This window comes from Uloborus diversus, chromosome 6 (genome assembly GCF_026930045.1).
Source record: "Uloborus diversus isolate 005 chromosome 6, Udiv.v.3.1, whole genome shotgun sequence".
Taxonomy (NCBI): domain Eukaryota; kingdom Metazoa; phylum Arthropoda; class Arachnida; order Araneae; family Uloboridae; genus Uloborus; species Uloborus diversus.
Genome location: NC_072736.1, coordinates 119,526,446 through 119,548,765, shown reverse-complemented (window position 1 = coordinate 119,548,765; position 22,320 = coordinate 119,526,446). Strand labels below are relative to the sequence as shown.

Genomic DNA, 22,320 nt, shown 5'->3' with positions numbered 1-22,320 from the left:
CTACCTGATGCCTTGTCTACCCTAGTTTTCGATTGCACAAAACTACTCAATTTCAACTGGCAATTAATGGACAATGATCGATGCCGGTAACGCAATGATGCAGTACTTTTGGCCAATAATTTTGGCCTTGCTTTCAAAAATTTTCAATGGGTTTGGTTAAGCCTTAGATACGTTTTAAATTCAACTTTTCGGTAGTGAAGTTGGCAACGACTATTGATGTTATTTTTTTGCTTTTAGAAAACATGTCGCGAGAAATTTTATAATGGCTGTTGTTCGGATAAGAAAAGGTGTTTTGCCTAAAGCCCGATTGTGGTATGGAGATGCAAATGAAGATCATTCGAGAGCCATGCTTCGAAGATACTTATTTCAGGTAATATTGGATTGAAATGGTCTCATTTTGACCTGATATATACTGATGTAAACCACACCCTCGAAGTACGCCGCGACGAAGCTTCCTTAAATATTAATGATTCCTTTAAATATGCTGACTCAAAAGATGTTTATTATTGTAAGAAAAAAAAATGTATTAATTAATAAAATTGTAGTAAGGAAATACTTCTATCCTCAATAAGTTTTTTTTCAAAATTAAACATATGCAAATTTCTCTGAGCGTTCGATAACATTCTCCCCATCAATGTGTTCTGTTTTCAGAGTTTAAAATTTTAATTCTGTGTTTAAAGTATTTAATTTTTTAGCAAAATAATATTCTTTTTTCCCTTGTGGCGTATGAACTTTCTTTCGCGTAATTCGAGAATTAAATGGCCTTGGTGAAGGCTTATGTTGTGGTGACCTGTCATTTGATTTTTTATTTATCTATCTTAACACAAGCATTGAAAATATTTAATTTTCAGCATAAACTTTGTTCAGCTTGTTGTGGATTTTATGGACCAAATTTCGGGCAACCTCTTTGTGTAACTTGTCACTCGTTTTTGTATCCTGACGATGTAAATATTGCTGATTGTGGTGTAGTGTATCAAGAGGTAAGTCTCAGTTTTGTGTAATCTCTCATTCTACTATCAAACCTTTTATTTCAACCATTTTACATTCTCAATTGTATTGGAGCAATTCCATACTAGGACAATTCTTTGCACACTTAAATTTTATTGTTTATGCTTGCTATGAATAATTATTAAGCTGCATCAGTGTTTTTTTTTCTTTTTTAAATTTTAAATAGAAATCATAGTATTGGTTGAATTTTTTCTATTCGTAAAAAGTTACCCCGAAAACTTTTATATATAAGCAGACCAAGATAATATAAACAAACACTCAAACGTGGTTCTCAGAAAATTTTGAAACTTTGCAGAAGATTTTCAAATGTTTAAACAATTGTCTGTAATATTACTGTTTTTTTTTTTTTTGATTAGCAACAAATGTGTTGATCTCCACTTTTGAGGTACCCCAATTAATAATATAAATAGGAGTAAATGTAACTGAAAAAATATTCTGGTTGCATAGTAGTACTCTTCTTACTTTCAACAATTTTTTTTTCTGTTGGCCGCAATCTAAGACTCGGGAGGAGTACCACTTTTTTTTTGCAGAAAATTTTTAAGAACTCAGTTGAGTTTGCAGACAGTTTAAAATTTTACCTAGGTCTGTATATAAAGCAAATGCATGTAGTAATTGAGGATGACTTTTTTGGCATATCTGGTACACATTGAATGTATTGAATAATAGAAAAACAATAACAAAAGTAAGTTTTTTTTTATATTTTTTTGTTTATAAAAGGGCAGTTCTCAAAAGGTGGGAACAAAAAAGTTAACTTTGAGCAATTTCAAAATTTTTCAAATTTGACATCAATTTTGCTTTTATTCTATAGTATGCTATTCCTAGAACACAATATATGAACATGAAAAGACAGCAGGTATTTGTAAAAATTGTTAATTAGCAAATTAAATCAGCAGTTTGTAGGTAACAGATTTTGGACATTGTTGTCCTGTAGGTAACGGATTTTGGACATTATCATAATGTAAGTTTCACCATTTTTGACAATTGTTAATCCGATTTTTAATATTTCCAATGAAAATTTTATTTACTACTTTTTGAATTTTGCAATTTAATAATAAAGAGGATATTAATGAAGTACTTGAATGGCTATACATACTGCTCTTTACATATAATAAAGTTTTGGAATGATTTTGAAGAAGTTGATGAAAGGTAAAAAAATGCTTCAAATTAAAATTAATACAAGTATAAAAAGTGACATCATCAGTTTTAATAATAAATATTTTTTCTAATGTCATAAGAATTAAAATGATGTCTAAAAAAAATTATTGGAAAAAGAATTTCGTATTTCTATTAGGAGATCGTTAAATTATGTTTCCAAAAGAAGAGAAAAAAAAAATTCTAAAATAATAAAAGCGGGGGGAAAAAAATGCTAGTGCAGGTGATAACGTCGCCAAAACTGGTGCAGCTGACGATAAACTACATTTGTCAAACTGGAATTCCCCTCTGGTAACCTTTAGCTTATCGTATACTGTGCTGTCGCCAACGGTGGTTTGCTTGGCGATTTTAGCACAAAATGGCTTTCGTTGCGATCTAACCATCCATGTTTCCACTGTAATTTATGTATTGTTCAATGTGTAACGTATTAATTATGCAAAATACCGATGGATTAAAGAAGATAACATTATAATAACCTTTTTTATTGAGGTTAGAGGACAGTGGATCATCTAAAAATTATGAATAAACGGACAGAATTATCGGCGTCAAGGTCGTAACACTATTTGGACATCTCGCATGTATGTTTAAGAAAAATTACTTTTCTTCTAAGATACTGCATAAAAGCTTATGAAAACACTTTTAAACAATTAAAAATTGATTCTGAGGATCGATAAATACTTCTAAAACGAAAACATCATATACTTAGTTCTCAAAAAATAGCATTGTAAAGATCGTAACTTTTGGACATGCATCAAATTTCAAACTTACTTTTTTCTAAAATCGTTTACAAAGTAAATAATCTGTCTTTACTTTTGTTATTTGTCTAAAATATTAACAAAAAATTATTCAGTGTAAGATTCATGCCTTTAATTTTTTTTTGAAACGTATGGAAATAATTAAAAAAAAATTTTTTTTAATGGTACATATGCTCAGTTAACGTTTTGGTATGTCCAAAATTGTGCCTTTTAGCAAAGAAAATATTTTTTTAAGGGCATTTGAAGAGCATTTTTCAAAAATTTATGGCAATTCTTGTCTCTATACAGTGTTATAATATAACTCAAAAATTTTTGAGTTAATTAAAATGAAAGTTATTTGGTGTTGAAGCTTCAAAGTTGAGGTCTGTGTTTGTTCCCACCTTTTGAGAACTGCCCAAAACTTTAATTCGGAATAAAATTGTATGCAAATATGCTCAAGCAAAATACTGTTGTGCAACTTGCCCTGCTTAAAATATTTCAAAATACAGAACTGTTTGCGATTTTTCTTTCGTATTTTGTGCTATGTTTTGAGTTTTCTGAAAAAAAAAATAGCTCTTTCAGGGCTCTTAAAAATATTTTTTACATTATGGTAGATCCTCATTTTATGCGGAGGCTACGTTCCTCGGAAATGCCCCATAAATCAAAACCAGGCAAATTAAAAGTTAATATTAGTGTTAAGAAAGGGTTTAGGTTCTGAAAGAAAAAATACTTCATTCCAGTGATGAATAATTGTGTAATAAGTTTAATGTGTACTTATATTGATTTCTATGCACAATATGCTAAAAGAAAACTCTTAATTTAGCGTTTATGAAAAGGGGCTGGCTATGATAGTCTGTTGGCAGTCGAGAATTTTTCTTTGTAGTTCTTTGCAGAGCATTAAGGCATGCATGATTCTTTCCATCACAGAATCTTTCTTCACTAACAAATCAGAAAGATCATTTCTCCATTGATTGTTCAAGGAATGGCTCAAAATTTTCAATATTAACGTTTTTGGTGCTGTGTCATTGATGTCTGTATCCTCGTTTCTTTTGTCCTCCTTTGCCACTCCTATAACCTCTTCTTCCAGTCAGTTCTGAACTGTGTGAGTTTAATAACTTTACTTCTGGAGAACTTTAGCTCTTGAACCAATTGCATAAAATGTTTCCAGTGGCCCAAGCTCGATTATTAGCACGGTAAAATGCAGTTAATTATGTGTAATCTGCAATCTCAGGAGTTTGGATTTTCAAAGGGGGGAAATTTTATCTTTTTGCATTGCCGTATCCGCGTCAATCCAAAACTCATCCGCATAAAGTGAAATAATAGTGTCAAATCTTGAACCAATCAAAACCGCATAAAATAAATCCACGTAAAACGAGAGTCTACTGTTCTTCATATTCTATGCATATTGCATACTTAAATAATTTCAACAAAAAATAATTTTTTATCATTTAGTCGGAAAAAACTAGCAGATTATGAATTAATCAGAAAAGGATTATGGATCATTCCCAATTAATCTGTCCCTAGAGTCAATCATGCTGTTAAATTGATTTTCTTGATTGTCTGATAAAAATATTTATTTGATTGAATATTACTTTATTATAATTTGTATTTATTTATTTATTGAGCAGAAGAGTGATTCTGACGACTCAGGAAATGAAGAACCTTCCGATTTTTACGAGACTCTACAGCAAAGGCAAGAAAGACCGCCTGCTATTCTAAGGCAGCCTAAGTTAGATAAATTATCAGAATGTATAACTGCCTTAATTTCACCCAAGAGAAAAGAAGTTTTCCAAGAAGGCTTAATGGAAAATCTACCAAGTGAAGGTTGTTTTTCAATTATCTTATTTTGCTAAAACATCAGAAATTAACTATGTTTTTAATAAATGTTATCAAAAATTAGCATTTATCAAATATTTAGCCACCATATAAAACCACATCAAATATTTGTCTTTTATCCATTTTTTTTTTTCTTTCTTGTGTTTGTATTTTCCTGGTGTGTTGTGGAATTCTGATTTTTCGTATCAGCATTTTGGGTTTTGAAACCAAAATTTACTTTTCAGTTTTAATGTTAAAGTTTAAAAATTAAATGTATGGAAATAAAAAATACTCCAAAAACAGCAATGAATGTTCTCTTCGTAACAACCATCGCTTGCTAACTTTTCTCATTGCGTCTGAAAATTATACTAATAGTATTTTCACTTTTGCTCTCAAGATGACTTTTTATGGAATTTTTAGCATTCAGTAAGTTTAATTCATAGGATTTTAATATTGTTTATTGGTACCTTCACAAAAATCAGATTAGTAAAATTTGTACTTTCTCAAAAAGGATGTAAGAAATTGGCCCATTCAGATAAAATTTTACCAGTTGCAATTTTTGCAAAAATCTTCATCCGTATTTTCAAATGTGTACTAAAATAATCCCTAAACTGAAATTTTTGACACATGTGTTTCTTGTTGCTTAAAAATTGATTTGAAATTAGATCTAATTAAGATTCTAAAATTGCATTTTATCATGAAAATGAGAATACAGTAGTGAAGGAAGTATTTTTTATGTTTAAAAGTTTCAGTGCTTTTAATTTTTTTGATATATGCTGGACCAGTTCAGTAAATTTATTACTTTTTTTCCTATTTGTCTTTAAAAAAAAAGTTATTACGAAACTTTTATTTGAACTATTGTTGAATTTGTTGTTTTCATGAAGTGTCATTTCATTGAATCCATTTTTTTTTATTTCCTACAGTTCTTGTTGTAATATTCTCTTTCTTGGATGATTTCTCCTTGTGGAACTGTTCTCAAGTATGCAAACGGTGGTGCAGTGTAGTTGAAGCAAATAATTCAGAAGAAAAATGGAGGCAATACACAAGGCGACGCTGGCAACTATTTAATCCAACATTTATTGTTCCTTGTTGGAGAAAAATGTATTCAAAATTGTAAGTCAAATGGTTGGCTTTTGCATTTAAATATATTTAATAGCTCTCTAATAACAAGTCAAGTTTTATTTATTAAATGGTTTATTTATTATTAGTATTACTTTGTATAAAAGATTCTTGTTTAACAAAAGAAAGAAAAAATTCCACCAACCAATCACAGTATTTTTCAAAAGATTTTGCCGGTCCGGGGATCAAAAAAGGATGAGAAACGCTGGTCCGTAAAGTGTTGTCATAGCCAGAGCAACGTCTTAACTAGAATATTTTAAAAGTATCTAGTTAAACAATATTTTAATAAAACATCCATTTAATAAATTAATGGATTAGTATTATTAATTAGGTTCAACAAACATATTTTTTAATTATTGAAGGACAAGACTAAAATCATAAGCAAAAAAAAAAAAAAAAAACTTCATTTATTTTTTTTTTTGTTTCAGTCTAAAACTTTTCAAAAGGGGTTTGTTTACTTTTTGAATCACAATTTAAACAATCATTCTTTCCATGAAGTAAATTTTAAGTGAAATGAGATTCTGACAGCTAATCTCTGCCTTTCAAACATGGAAGGACGTTGTTTATTTTTTCTGTACTTTAAAGGTTTGGTGTATTTCTTCAATATTCTTTTTCTCCTATGAGGGGAAGCTTGCAGTCATCAACTACAACTGAATGCTACAGCTGTGTGTTTTCTCTTCTTTTGCTATTGTCTTAGTCCAGTATTGACTAAGATTCACCTACTTAACCTTACATTCCTATCTATTGTCATTTGTGTCAAAGGCTAAAATATCCCTTGCATAGATGCCTCACTATTCTTCAGATGGCATGCGTGGACTACAATAGCGCAGGTTTCTTATATCGCTTATCAGAAAGTCCTACAATAAACTTTTCCAGATGTTTTTATTATTTTAGTGAAAATATTTCAATTGTAAAGAGATTCCATGCAGCCCAAAGTGTAGTGGTAGCTACAGTTTCACAATAAAGTTTTGTAATTTTCAGTATTAAAGCCATTTAATATTGAAATTACATACAAGAAATTTCGGACTTTGAATAAGTGATGCGACATCCAGAGTGTCATGGAATCTGGATGTTGTGGTAACGAGGTTCAACTGTATTAAGATTATAGTTCGCCAAAGCATACCCAGCCCAAAAAATTTTTCCAGGTGTGCAAACTTAAAAAAATTCGCTATCTCAGTAAAGGTGGTTTTTTCAATATTTTCTAAACATTGGAAACATTTACTTTAAAAAAAAGCTAAACATTATAACTATATTGATTGTACTTTTCTGGAGTAAGCAATGATTATTTTAATAAATTTCAGTTTTCTTTTGTTTTGTTGCGAAAAATGCTTCGATCAACTGTAACAGGGAACATTCTTCTTAACAGCAACTTACTGCAAAATTGTTAAGTGAACGTAAAAGTTGTAAAAGTTACATCACAATAATTGCAAGAATAGCCTAAAGCAACCAACCTGCGTGATGACCGCTCCTTATTCGTTTAGCTAAAAACATAACTGAGTTTTAAAAATGTATTCCCGAATGACTATATGCAAGGTTTATTATGTAGTTTATTAATTACTAATTTCATTGCTGCTCAAGTTTTTGTTTCTAACTTGACCAATTTCATTTTCAATTACCCGGTTTTATTCATTTTTGGTTTAAGCTGCCCTTTTTCTTAAAACTTAGTCATAGGTTGTGACTGCAAGAACTAAATATATATATATATATATATATATATATATATATATATAAATATATACTACATAATATTTTTTGAGATTACAAGGAGCATGTTTCTCAAATTGTTACTCACGCAATTTGTTTCTTAGAACAGGAAGATGTTTCCTTCTAAATGGTCATGTTGTGGAAAAAATAATTTTGATATTTCATATAAATACTAAATTGCTTTCAAATTCCTATATTGTATTCTTTAATTTTATCATTTTTACAATGTATTTGAGTAAGTATAGATGCAAGATTGAAATTTATGTGCAATTCTTAGAAAAGTAAAGTAGCAAAGCAGTATTCAGTAAGCTACCGCCGAGCACGAAACTGCAGTCCTCAGCTGGAACTGACTGAGCTGGCGGTGTATTTCATGTAGCAAAGCAGTAGTTTGGTACTATGTAAAAAATGATTCGTGAAAGCACTCGGATTTTTCATCAAAAACCCATGTATTTGATCAAAAGCCCAGGTGTGCTGGGCTTTTTCTAACAAACCTTGAGTTTTTTCAAACCCAGATTGATATGCTTGTTCTAAGATTAATATTTCTAAATTAAATCATAATTGAGAATTTTAAATCTGTAAAATTATTGCTTTAGCATTGTGTCCAAATATTGTTGTCATTCTAGTCAGAGTGTTCTTTTTTTTTTTACTGAATTTCATATACCATATACATATGGTTAATTTGAAATGCAAAAAAAAAAAAAAAAAAAAAGAGGAAAATGAATGGGGACCTATGATTTTAAATGGATTGACTCTTTTGAAAACTATGAGTCCCTAGGACCAGGTGTAATGAGTTGTCAGCAACGCCTCTGTCTAGGTATTTTTAAAACAGTCCTACTAATGGCGCTAATGAAGCATATCGTGAAACACACTTGAGGAGAAATCTATAATCTTGAATGAAATGAGGCAGTGAGAAACAAAGAGATGTCATTGGGCATTTTAAAGTTTTGAGTGAGACGCGTTTAAAGTTTAGATCCCAGGTAGGTCTTCATTGAAATTTTTTTCTGAATCATTCTGTATAGCAGGACGTACAAAGACTACTACTACTAACATGTGTCCCAAAAAAAGGAGAGGTACTCCTAATGTAAGCGCTTCTTATCTCCCAAATTTTTAAACTTTGTACTTATATCCTTTTTCTTCTCACTATCACAAATGTACTCTTGTAAGGTTATGTAATCTGTTATTAAATATATATTTAAATTTCAAAATGCATTAATATTTTTGAATTTGAACCTATAGTTTTATTCAATTACAGAGCTCAAAGTTCACCTTGTATGCTATGCCTACATCAAATGACAGAACAGGTAATTAACTAAATGAAAAAATCTTTTATCATGCTATCTTTTTTTCATTTTGGTTAAATTTTCTTCCACTTTTGTTTTATTATGAAACTGTTTTACTACATTTAGAAAATAATTAGGTGAAATGTTGTGATATTTACATCAAGCTAAATTTACAAAAATACAAGTTCAAAACTCTTGTAATATTGTGAAAATCAAAAAAATGTGAAGAAAATTTGAAATTCAGTATACAGTAAAACCTATCTGCAATGATACTGTTGGGACCTAAAAAAAAATATTGTTATAGACAGAGGTTATCATTATAGACAGATTGATTATTTATGCTGACATTTTGCTGGAACTAAGGAAAATATTGCTATACACAGGTTAATTATTATAGACAGTCTTGTTACACACAGATTTCAGAGTATACTAGACCCCTGGCTTTATTGCAGGCAGCATAAATACCAATGGAGAAGATTAAGTTGCTATTGCTAACAACTGGGTTCTTCTTTCCAAAACACAAATTCTATCAAAATCTCTCTCCTGTCATTGATATGGCATAACAAGGCATTGCACTTCATTCTGTTCCTGATTAAAAGGTTCTAGTCACAAAGATATTCAGTAGCATAAAGTGACCATTTATATTTTTTCGCAGAATGGGACGTTTACTAAATTTAGGCACCTGCACATGTAAATTTAAATTTTTAAGTGGCTTTTTTTTAAGTTTATGACAGACAAAAGCAATATTGAACAGTTAAAAGAGAAAAATCAATGTAATCTTTTAAAATACAAATTTTGCTTGATTCCTTGGCAGAATTTCATACAATTGGGTTGTTTCCTTCAGTCAAAAGCACTGCTTTTAGTCACTGAAATTGATAGAATAAGCAAAAAAAAATTACATCAACCCAGAAAATACTTTCATAATGTCCGACTTTTAAATCAAGGCATGGTTTTGATGATGTCACAAATGATGCACTTTTGCGCATCTTTCTACCGCGTTTCCACGTCATGATAAGAAGCAAATTAAATATTGCTCTCTATCAGGGTTCGTACGCCCTTGAAAAACCTTGAAAGGTGCTTGAAAAAAAAAAGTTCATTTTCAAGTGCTTGAAAACCTTGAAAAAGTTTCTTAGTGCTTAAATTCTCTCAAAAATCAACGAATTGTGCTTAGAAGTTTTAAAAAAGTATTTCACCAATGCAATTTTCTGAACATGTGTTCAGTATGCAACATCGCGAAAAATTGCTTCCGTGTTTGGGATTTCAATCCTTTTGCATCTTGTAAACATTTTGATGTTTTTTACAACCGAAAGATATTTTGACATATTGTACCTTAGATTAGTTTATTTTTGTTTGATTTCATTAATCAACAAAGAAATTAATTTGGAAACCATGACAACATTGAACTTACTCGGGTTTCGCGGAAAATTGCTCTTGTGTTTGAAATTTCAATCTTTTTGCATCCTGCAAATATTTAAATATTTTGGCTAATCAAATGTTAGTTTCGCATATACTACCTTAGATTAGTATATTTTTTGTTTAATTTTAATAAAAAACAAATAAATTTATTTCATGGGAAACATGCCACGTCGAACGAACTCAGACTTTGCGAAAAATTGCTTCTCATGTTTGAAATTTCAATCTTTTTGCATCTTGCAAATATTTAAATATATTCACTAATCGGATGTTATTTTCATATTTGCTACCATAGATTAGCATATTTTATGTTTAATTTCGGTAAAATATAAGTTTATTTTATGGGAAACATGACAACATTAAACTTAATTCGCGAAAATTTGCTTCCCTTGTTTGAGATTTCAATCCTTTTGCATTTTGTAAATATTTTTATATTTTTGGCAATTAGTAGTTATTTTGACACTGCTACATCAGATTAGCTTGTTTTATTTTTTATTTTAATAACTAAAGAGTTAAAGAATTTATTACCTTGGTCTTGTTTAATTATTTGCTTATTTATTTTTGCAATTTTGAATGATTATCTTTACCTAAATTTTGGTCATAACAGATTTTTTTTAAAAAAATTTAAATTTCAGCAGTTGAGCACCTAACAAATTAACTTAAAGTTTGTATTTTAAATATAAAGTTGATTTATATAATTTTATTTATAAGTACATCATTTTTTTATGTCTGCTAAAATAAATAAGGTGTATAACAGGGGTGGTTGTGTTATGATTATTCACTTGAAATCCAGTAGTGTTCGTTTTTATGCTTTTACCTCCCTATATCTCCAATTTTCCCCTTTTCCTCAAATGTTCAAAATTACTACTTTATTAAGGTTGTGGGTACTTGGAGCTTACTGAAAGAGGCTTTAATCAGCAAAGGGGTAGATAGCTTAAGGAGGGTCATTCATCTTCATTTGGATATAATAAATTGACCAGTACCAGCCTAGCTAGGCCCAGTGCCTGTTGCTGGTTATCAACAGGCACTGGGCATGGTATTTCTATGCAGAATATTTTGACTTAATAAACTGTTTTATGAATTGTATGCATAGCAAAAGTTATTGTTGTACATATGTATATTCAAGTAATAGGGGTCTTAGTTTTAAAAATTATTCCCCCCCCCCCCCTCGCCCCATTTTGCTCTTTGAAACTTTCAGGTAATGAACCTGAATATTATCGCCTTTCTAAATTTAAATTCTAATTTCAATAATAACCCATTTTTTCCCAAAATAAGGCTACTTTTGTCATAATATATGTCAACTTCTTGTGAATCGTTTCAATTTCGAAATATGGCTCTATAAATCTGAACTTGCATATTTATTCTCTATTGCAAGTTAATCAGTGAAAGCTGAATAGGCTCAAGTTTGCATTCAAAGTATTTATCACTACTTAAGCTGCTTTTGTATATTTTGAGGTGTAGAGACTGGACTGTGGACTTCATAAACTTTTCTTACTTCCTAATTTTTAAATTTACTCGAGGACAGTTGAAATGCCTTATTGGCTGAACAGCTAATAAATACATACGAATAATTGATTTGCATACTTATAAATGATTTGCAAACCTAATATTTTTAGAACTTAATAGTGCAAACTGAAATAACTTTCTGGGTAGTGTTTTTGTCCTAAACGCCCTTATATTGTAATAAACCACTGTATAGATATTGGAAATAAATGTTGAAACCGGGGGTGGGAGGGGGAGTGACTTCAAAAACTCCTTTCTGGCAATGCCATTGAACTTGGGTATTTTAGTTTCTTCCCATAAAAGTTAAAAGCAGTTATGAAAGGTTTTTTTAATTTGCTGATTATAGAAAATATACAAACCTCTGACTGCTGCAACCTTTGAAAAACCTCAAAATTAAACCTCTTGGTATCTGCTTCTCTTTATGACCAAACTTTTCAAACATTTTCAGAAAAACTTTCAACGCAGTAGATCTTTCATCAAAGTGTCTCTCGTTGTAGAAAAAGCAATTCCGTTTTCCTATACTTTTTTGTATTATTGCCTTATTTCCATGTGTTTGTAGTAAATGAAATCTGCATACAACATTTTTAGTACAAATTTATGATGTTGCCTTGAAAACAAAATTTTTTACCTTGAAAAGTACTTGAAAAGTGCTTGAATTTTTTTCTGCCTAAAGGGTATGAACCCTGTCTATGCTTGCTATCAACCATATTGCTGCCAATAGACGTGAGTAAAGATGCAAATTAAATATTTTGCTCTGCATGGCAACACTGAATGGCATTTTATCATTTGTAATGTCATCAGCAGAAGCATAAACAATGAAAACGTACCGATTAAAGTAATTTTTTAAAAATATTAAAAACAAATTATTTAAAGAATGGTCAGATCTTATTTTTTAAGCATGCTCTTTCAGAAGAAAGAACTTTTAAAATTTTGGAAACGTGCCCATTTGCAGAAAAATCATCATTGCTGGAAGAACTTTAATTTGCAACCGTGCTTTTTGCTAGTTCACAAATGAGTCACAAGTTAAAGTACCCTTTCTATGAGTGTGTTAGGTCCGGGCAAGCTCAAAATATGTTAAATAAATATGCAAGATTAATTTATTTGTATGAAAATGAGGAAATAATTCCACCCAGTGACTTTTGGTTGAAGCATTCAGTGTTCCGTTCTGTCTCTTCAGAAAACGGGACATTCTAATTTGTGCTACGACAACCGGACAGGAAAGCTGAAAAAAGGACTATCCTTATCAAGGCAGGACATATGTTGAGCCAGCAAAAAATAGCATTTCACTATTTTGAAGACTCTAAATTGCACCTAGCACTTCTTGCACTCAGACCCGTCATTTGGGAGGGAGGTCAGGAGATGGAAATAGCCTATCCCCTGGTTTTGAGAAAATGTCTTTATATATGAATAGGCTTGTTTTTGAGTAATCACATTGCTTATTGTTCTCATTTGACTGTTTTGATGTCCTATAATTTTATTCCCTCCCCCCCCCCCCCCGACCAGCCTCACAATGCTGCTCCTCTAGCGAAAATAGTCTCCAAGTTGCGTCCATATCCTACACACACGCATACACACACTCATGCCTGCACACAGGCGCAAACACTCACACACTCGTGATTGTGAAAAACGTAATTTGAATTCAAGATGTCAAAAATCAATTTTTTATTTATTCTTTTTATTATTATTTTTTTTTCATATAATTTGCATTGAACTATGCCTATTGCCCCCCCCCCCTCCAGGTGGACCTGATTGCACTACTTTTAGAAGTAAATCACACAAATGTTAAAACTTGCCAGGTTGGCAACTCTCTAAGTAAGTAACTGGAGTTTGTGTACATGTTATCCATCTTAAGGTGGTGTACAATAAAGGCAAGAAAATACAGTTTATTGCTTGGTAAATGTGATTTAAGTCATTGAACCTAAAGAAGAATTGGACTCAAATTAACGGAATTGAATTTTGATTTAAAAAAAAATATATTATTTTAAAATATTTTTTCTCTGGAGAAACTACCAGTTCTTCAAAAATTAGATATTTTGAGAGGTGATTGTTAAGAAGAGCTCAGCTGTATTCATTGGAGCCCAAATACAGTAAAACTACCTTTATCATTAACTTTTAACACTTGATGGTGCATTTGGAATCTCATGATTATGATTTTTGTATCAAAAGCCATTATATCGGGTCCAGACTATATTCTATCTTTTGTAGGAAGAACCATCTGTTGTTTGTAGTTCTTGGAGGACTATTAGGCTGCGGAATGAAATGAAATCGCTTCACTCTGATCCTCCTGAAGGAATTGAAGCAGTGCCTCTAGATGAAATGTGTTACCATTGGCAAGCATCCATAACAGGTCCTGCTGATAGCCCTTATGAAGGAGGCACATTTTTCCTTTATTTACAGATTCCACCAAGGTAGTATTTTGTTATGTTTCTGGTGCTTGACTTTTTCTTAAACAAAAACATTTTGAACCAGAAGTCGGAATTCACTCTGAAGGATAAATTTGTACAGTACAGGGTTCGTACGGGTCATGGAAATCCTGGAAAGTCATGGAAAGAAAATAAGCAAATTTCAGACCTGGAAAAGTCATGGAAAATTGAAATTTTCAGTCTAAGTCATGGAAATTTATTTTCAGTCATGGAAAAATGTTCTGGGAAAAAGTAACAGTAGCTAAAAAGAGCATTAGAAATCTTGAGTGATTTAGTATTGCACCATGAAAGCTTATTTAAACTGGAAAATTGAACGATCTCAAAAAACACATTGCATCCAAGTTCGTTTCTATCACTCCTAAATCTTTATTTTAAAATTTATCAGAGTTTATCTCAATTTGTTGAAGGTTTTGGACGATCTTCAGTCTTGCGATAAAACACAGAAGAAGGGGAATTCTAATGCTCAAAAACAGTAGTTTCCAATATACGGCCCGCAAAATTAATCCATGCGACCCACTGGTACGTTCAGTGTCATTATTCAAACATGTTCTGGAATTTCTGAACCTATTAATTTATATGCATTTGAAAATGTACAAATAAGTAAACAAGTACATTTAAATCAAAAGATTTATTAACTATAAAATGTTTTTTTTTATTTTTTTAAAAATAAATATCTGGTTTAGAAACATGAATTTACTAAAGAATGTGGATTTATTTTAAAGAACCTAAAAATTGTCAAGTTGACACTAAAAGACAACTTTTGAAGCAAATTTATTGAAACTTAGTAATGATTCATTCAACCTTTTCCCCAATCATTATCATTCTGCCTGTTTATAAAAAAAATAGTCGTCATTTAAACATCATTCACTGTAGTTTTACTTAACTTAAATTTATATGATGAAAACAGGTAAGAATTTTAAGATAAATAAATACCTTTGTGCTGAATAGTAAAGTCAAAACAAACAACGTAAGTAGAAGCACAAATTTGTAAATTACAGCAGACACGTGTTTCGGCGTTACAGGGAACGCCTTTTTCAATGCAAAAAATAATGAGCTTATGGATGAAAAGACATCCGACAAAAGCCAAATTGTCGGATGTCTTTTCATCCATAAGCTCATTATTTTTTGCATTGAAAAGGCGTTCCCTGTAACGCCGAAACACGTGTCTGCTGTAATTTACAAATTTGTGCTTCTACTTACATTGTTTGTTCTGACTTTAGGTAAGAATTATTCAGTTTTTTAGGTGTACACCGATATTTTTTCAATCAGGTAGTATGATTCACATAGAAGTTTTGCTAATGCTCATTTCCCCCCCCCCCAAAAAAAAATGCAAGTTTAATATTAAATAGTACAATTCTCTTCATGTAACAAGGTCATGAAAATTTTCATGAAGTCACGAAAAAGTCCTGGAAAAGTCATGGAATTTTTTCATCCAAATAGAGTACGAACCCTGACAATATGTTTGATGCTAATAAACTCCTTGGAATATGATATGAATGGCATCTTAGTCACCAAAGAATCAGTAATGACGTATGAAATGAGTGGCAACTCGAAGGCATTCATAGAAAATAGCACTTGCATTAATGAAATCTCATCAATATCAAAGTTAGCAATAGTGTAACATCTGAAAGATAGCACATGAAATGAAATCTGTCGGATAAGTGCTTCCATTTAATATTTTATAAAATAACACTATGTTCCCAGATAAAATATTTCTACAGAAAAAATACATTAAAATCTCTTGTGAAGTTAGTCTTTGGCTAAGACTTTTAAATTTTGGCTAATTTACTGTCGAACAACTCGAAATTGTAAGTGAGTCATCTCTTTAATGCTACTTCCTCAGTTCATTTGTAGATATAGGCTAGCTGTACACTCGTAAAATCGTGGATTTCTAAAATGATCAAAATTAGTCATGGAAAGTCGTGATTTTCAGCAAAAAATGCTCAAAAATTAGTCATGGGTTTTGAGTTTCAGCACATATCACTGCAAATTAGGCATACAATTTAAGCTATTTAGCTGTTTTTTTATGTTTCAGCCCCAATTTTTGATGTATTTTGAAATTTGATTGCTTCTGCATCTATAAAATTTGCTCTTTTTTTGATTTATTATGTGAATCTACCACTTGGGCGTTAATAATTATCTGTTGACTATTAAATTTTGCCCTTCCTATATTTCTTATGTTTGCATGCTCCTCATTTTCTCATATTAAAATTCCAAAAAAAAATCATGTGCTCTTTTTTTTTTTCAGTTATCCAATGAAGCCTCCCATTGTTCGCTTTATTACGAAGATATTTCATCCAAATATAAGTCGTCATGGAGATATTGGGATAGATTCCATACACGACAACTGGAGCTTGATATTAACAATTTCTAAAGTAATGTATATATATATATATATTGTAAAAATATTTTCTTGAATATGTTTATTATTGCTCTCTATAAATGGAAAAATACTTAAATAGGTGACATTCATCAAAAGCATTTTCAAATGCAATATTAAATTGAGTTAATAAAGTTCTTCATAATTGAAGAAAAATAGAAAAGTAATGTGATCTGATTTTTCTAAAGTACTTCTTTAGTTACATAGTTCTTTTTTTTTTCTTTGATAATATTTAAGCACTTTTATTATATGTTTGTCACGGAAAAATCCAAGGCCTTCTTTTGCTTATATATCATCAACAAGACCACTTAGACACTTCAAGATTTCACTAAATAATTTGCTTAATCTTAAGGTACAACTTGATGCTAAAAAATTAAAATTCTAAAATAAAATTATTTCGGTTAGGATGGAAAACAGCAAATTTCATGTAATTTTCCCATTAAATGATTAAATATAAAAATCATTGTTACAAATGTTCGTTGCCTTGCGACAGTAATATTAATAGTAATTACAATGAAAATTTTGAATGATGGCTTCTCTTGAGGAAGCATGAAATGCTCTCCCTATCATTGCTCTCATCTATGCCAATTATTGATAACAGGGCTAAGTAAAGAGACAAATTAGGATCTTTAACACATTTAAATTGTATGTTTTGAAACATAAATCAGTTTGGGAAACCTTTATTATTTAAATGATTTTAATTAAATTAGCAAACAAATCCTAGAGAGGGACAAGGATTAATTTTTAGTGCCAACTGCTTAAAAGTTTTTGACTTTTATACTACTTAAAGGTTTTTTTCCTTTTAGTACAGAGCATTTATATGAAAAAATAAGGTGAAGTTTCGTGATGGGAACATTATTCTATTTCTGAAATACATTTACACTGAAAAGGATAAAATAGCAGAATTTTTAAGAAATACTAAGCACTTTTCATAATGCACTCAAAAAGACAAAATAGCGTTTCTAGCTCAGAAAAGACAGTTTAAGTATTCAGCCCGTAGTTTTCAAAAATTCCAAGAAAATGACACCACAAGAAAGAAAACTGCAGTTCTAGTCATTTCAAACCAAACTTTTCCGTTAAGAAAAATATTCATGTTTCAACATTCAAAGTTGTGATTGAAAGCTAGATAGTGATAAAAGGGAGAGAAATTCTCTTCATGACTTGAGCCGCACTTTTCTTCGTTTATGGTGTCATTTTCTTGGACTCAAAAAAGTTATTTTGTCCTTTTGAATGCTGCATTATGAAAAGTGCTTAGTATTTTTTTAAAAATCTGTTATTAATTAAGCTGGTTAAAAGTGAATTTCAAACATTAATTTAAATATTTTAGAAGTAATTGCAAGTTTCAATTAACTTAGTTTATTAAGAAATGTATTTTAATATTCTAAAAAATTTAGTGCATTATTTTCCAGTTGTCTTTAAGTTCCAGTTTTGTGTTCTTTTTTCAATATTGCAGCCATTAATTTAAAGGTTTCTTCTTTAAACTACAAACTATTATTTTATTTCATAAAATGAATCATTTACATTTATATACACTTTCATTGAACGGTGTGTATAACTTCGAAAATTTTCTATGTAGATTGATTTCAATTAAGTACAGTAAAACTTCTCTGAAGTGACCACTGTACTTTCTGGAAAAGAGAAGTGGTTGTTATTGGAGGTTGTTTGCTCTCAAACATTGTTTTCGAATTTGCAAGAGGCAATTTTTTTCAGTAGCAACAATAAAAATCAATTACATTCTGTTTACAGTATATTAATTAAGAACATTGTTGTAAGAGCATATTTAAATATAGGAAGTAAAATTTTTCTTTTTAATTTTAATGCAACATATTTTTTCATTTAGAAACTAGTTTGCTTTAAAATATAAGAAACAATTTGCCAGCCTCGGATTCTTAGTCTTTTCCCAGGAACTTTTATTTTTAATTTAGCTTTCAGCTACAAAAATAAATAATTAATGTGCTAAACATTAACACAATCTGCATGCAATTTTGAGACTATTTTTAAAATGTTCAAATGCACTAAAAATAGGCTCCGACTACTTAAATGACCTAGGCATGTCCCCATTACATTCACTAGCAACCAATAAATTTTGAGAAACACTCTTTTGAAAAACTTTTAGTCCCTATCCCACAATGACGGATTCATGCCTGACCTACTTCGAGATAACGTGTCACCATAGCTCTCCAAGGGTACGAAAAACTATATTCCCCTTTTTGTGACCAGTTTACCCTTTGAAACCCCTCTAAAGCAGTATTTAAATTGTGTTCCACAGAACCCCAGACTTCACAAACAACATGTATTTTCCATAAAACTTCATTAAAATTAGTCACTTCAAAATCGACATCTCAGGTTTTGAGTGAAGTATTTAATCATTATTTTCTTATTATATTGCAGAGAAAATGTCACAATGAATTGTGGATTAATTGCCCATTTATTGTCAATGTGCAACCATTGACTATGTCAGTACAGGAAAAGGAAACTTTTTTTTAAAACAACATCCGATTTAACCTTGCAACAATTATCTAAAACTAGCTGCGTCGCCTGATTTTGCATGGTCCACCTCGAAAATAAAAGTTATGTCAAGTAATGTATGTTCAACAATCAGGCTTGAACAAAAAAAAGCAGTAGAATTTTGCGGCAGATTGCAGGAAAATAACCAAAAAGGAAACATTTTAAATTTCCTGATTACAGGAAAAGCCTTTAAAACAGCAGAATGTTATTTCTTCATATTTGAGAAAAAAAGTGGTAACACATCTTTCTTCTCAATGATTTTCTTCACGCTACAAATTTTAATAAAAGCATTGTTATGGAAAGTTGAGATGAAGCACTGAATAATAATTTAAATGGAGTAAAGTCTTCAAAAAATAAGGATTTTATGTTGAAATTTAAGTGTCATAATTAATAGTTTTTAATCAATATCTCTGCTAATTATTATTGGAGGATTATGTTTAATAGACATAATACATAAAGACGGGACGATTACGAATCCATCAATACCTGATTCGATGGTCAGTTCACTGGCATTCGGGAGAAGTAACTCGGACATATATAGATACGTAGGTGCCTATGCTCAGTTTTCAATTATATATGATAATGCCATTTCTGGAATTTTTGAGCAGTTTTAATAATGATTTATTCTCAGCTGACAGAATGGCAATGTTGGTACTTATACCATAACCATTGGCATTTACATGCATGAAATGGTTCTCAACTAATTTGCTAACAAAATAATAAATAGATGCTACAACTGACCTGATGTCCAATGTTAAGTGTATCTGCTGTACTAAAATGAAGTACAACTCATCTCTTTAAAATTTAAAATTCTGTGTGAACGAGTTGTCTAATTTTAATTTAAAAAAAAAGTTTGTACATTTTTGGAGTTACTTTTTAAAGGCAAAAAATATTTTTTGCAATAGTTTTCATTTTTATTGCAAGCAAATCACTTTTAGAATACTGTGTTCAAACTTTACTGCTAATGTAAAACCAGGGATTCCTTGAAAAAAAAAAAAAAAAACATTTAAAAGAGTTCCACTTTTCAAATAAATTAAAAAATGCTGTTCCAGAGGAATAGATACATTTTTACCCCCTTATTCTAATTTCTTTCCACTTTCATAAATAAGAAAAAATAAGTTAGAAAATGTGTGTACAAAGTAATGTTCTATTGCTTTTCTTTCATTATCTCTCATTTGGTTTGCTTTCCAAATTGAAGGAGTTTGGTTGCGAAAATTCCTTTATTTGTTGGTTCTGCATTTTGCAAGTTGCCAATCATTGTGAGAGGTTTTGACGGTCCTCTTCTAGAGGAATTTTTACATGCAGTCGATAGGGAAGAAAATTAGTGCCTTAGAAAATTGGTCGTTAATGGAGGTGGTAGCTCACAGAAGTTTGACTGTATTTTTAAATTGAATTTATCAAAAGTTTTATCCCTTAACACTAACTCTAAAGAGTACATCCTCAAATCCGATGTTGTAAAGTGCAATATCGCATTGTGCTAAACATTATTACAGATTTGTTCATTTTTTCAAAGCAGGCTCAAAAGTACTCATTTCTATTTGCATTTTTATATCACTTAACAGTTTGATTCATTTTCTAAAGTAAGATTGTAAGAAATCTGAGTTAGTTTACACTTTTCATTCTATTGGGGTTGATGTTCTGTTTGTCCAGAAGAACAGAAGCAAGTTTCCAACACTCAATTTTTGGCATAGCAAACTGTTGCTTGTACCATAATGATTATCATATGAATCAATCAGAATGAATTAAGACAACTATCCATTGTTAATAGTTGTTTCTGTTTTGGATGTAAAATGTACCCATTGCATTAAAGTAAATTGAGCTGCAATAAAATTAACCTAACAGTTTTTTTTTTCCTTTCAGATTTTAATTAGTATTCAGTCTCTGTTGACTGATCCATATTGTCATGTATGTATGGAGCCTGAAATAGGACACTTATATCAAGAAAACAAAGCTACTTTTGACAGAATAGCTAGGTTTTGGACACTGCGTTATGCAATGCTTCACAGAAGGCCACCCTCTTTAGAGAGGCCGCAATATCTTTCACAGGAAAATGGATTAAATCCAACATTGTAAATAATGAAACAGTGTTTCAGCCAAAGAGTGAATGAAGTCTTTGATTCCACTAGAGGGGAGCTGTTTTGTGTATGATAAAATTTGTATATGTGTTATAAATCAGGAGACTCCTGAGAGTTGCCATGACATGGTTTGTCTTGTAAAAACTGATTTTGTAATATTTCAGAATGCTAATATTGCTCTCAGATATTCAAATAAAGGGTAACTTGATACATATAGTTATTGTGATGCAGGCATGTGCATTGTGGGAGAAAAAATGCACAACATTTGTTTGTAGTTAGAAAATGTATTTGTAATTTTTACCCTTTGCACATTAGGTTTGTTAATCCATACTTGTTTAGAAGTTATGCTTTTCCATATTATCATCCCTCTGATTTACTTAGGCTGATTTTTTTCAAAGCATGAGCTCCATTGTAAATTATTTGTATTTAAGAGTTATATTTCAGGCATGAAAGTTTTCGGCTGATCCGCTTTTAAAGGGTTTCTTTTAGCTGTTTTCGAGATCAATATAAATCTTGCGGAATCATGAGGGAAAATGTGGATGAAGGTGACTTGAAAACACTCCTTGTAGTAGTTAAAAGGAATCCTTGTTTCAAACACAAAAATGAAAATTAAATTTGCTTTCGCAACAAACCAACATCGAACACTTGCATCGTCGAAAATGGTCTGCCATGTTTGAGAGTTCAATCCTTTTTTTGCCGCCTGCAAATATTCATTTTTTTTTTAAAGTTACAAACTGTTTTATCATACGTTTATTCTAATATTCTCAATTTATTATTTATTTTAATAACTTATTTTTTTCCTTTATTTTTTTGCTACTTTTAAATAGTTGATAGTTTTTAATTTGTCTTGTTAATTCATTTTATTGTTTATTTTAAAGAAATTTTTAATGCATTTTATAATGTCCTGGTTTATGTATTTTGCTGTAACTGTTTGTTCTTGCTAAGTAATTTTTTCAATCAATGAATTTCAGTTTTTTTTCTTTTTAAAGCTGGTACTTTTATGCCTGAATATCTCTTAAAATAGTTCTCTCCCTCCCCCCTCCCCATTTGAGAAACATTTTCTTTCCCACCGTATGATTAGTATTGTAAATTTCATTCAAATTCATGTTGCTTTAAAAATTGTGCTGAGCTTTATGTGAAAATGTAAGGTCTTATATTAATCTACTTCTTTTCCCTAAATCAAGTAATCCTGTTGGTTTATTTATA

At 30.6% G+C, this 22,320-nt stretch overlaps 1 protein-coding gene across 1 annotated transcript; it reads left to right on the top strand.

The window, feature by feature from the left end:
• Positions 1-236: 236 nt before the first annotated feature.
• On the top strand, positions 237-22,067 carry LOC129223810 (uncharacterized). The gene is made up of 8 exons (XM_054858166.1): positions 237-370; positions 852-980; positions 4,523-4,718; positions 5,633-5,822; positions 8,785-8,833; positions 13,934-14,136; positions 16,400-16,526; positions 20,900-22,067. The coding sequence occupies exons 1-8, from the start codon at positions 263-265 to the stop codon at positions 21,110-21,112; spliced, it is 1,215 nt and encodes a 404-aa protein (XP_054714141.1). The 5' UTR covers positions 237-262; the 3' UTR covers positions 21,113-22,067.
• The last annotated feature ends 253 nt before the right edge of the window (positions 22,068-22,320 follow it).

Coding starts and splice junctions, on each gene's coding strand:
- LOC129223810 (XM_054858166.1), top strand. CDS start 263: ATGGCTGTTGTTCGGATAAGAAAAGGTGTTTTGCCTAAAGCCCGATTG. Junction 981..4,522: donor GTGGTGTAGTGTATCAAGAG/GTAAGTCTCAGT, acceptor TTTATTGAGCAG/AAGAGTGATTCTGACGACTC. Junction 5,823..8,784: donor AGAAAAATGTATTCAAAATT/GTAAGTCAAATG, acceptor ATTCAATTACAG/AGCTCAAAGTTCACCTTGTA.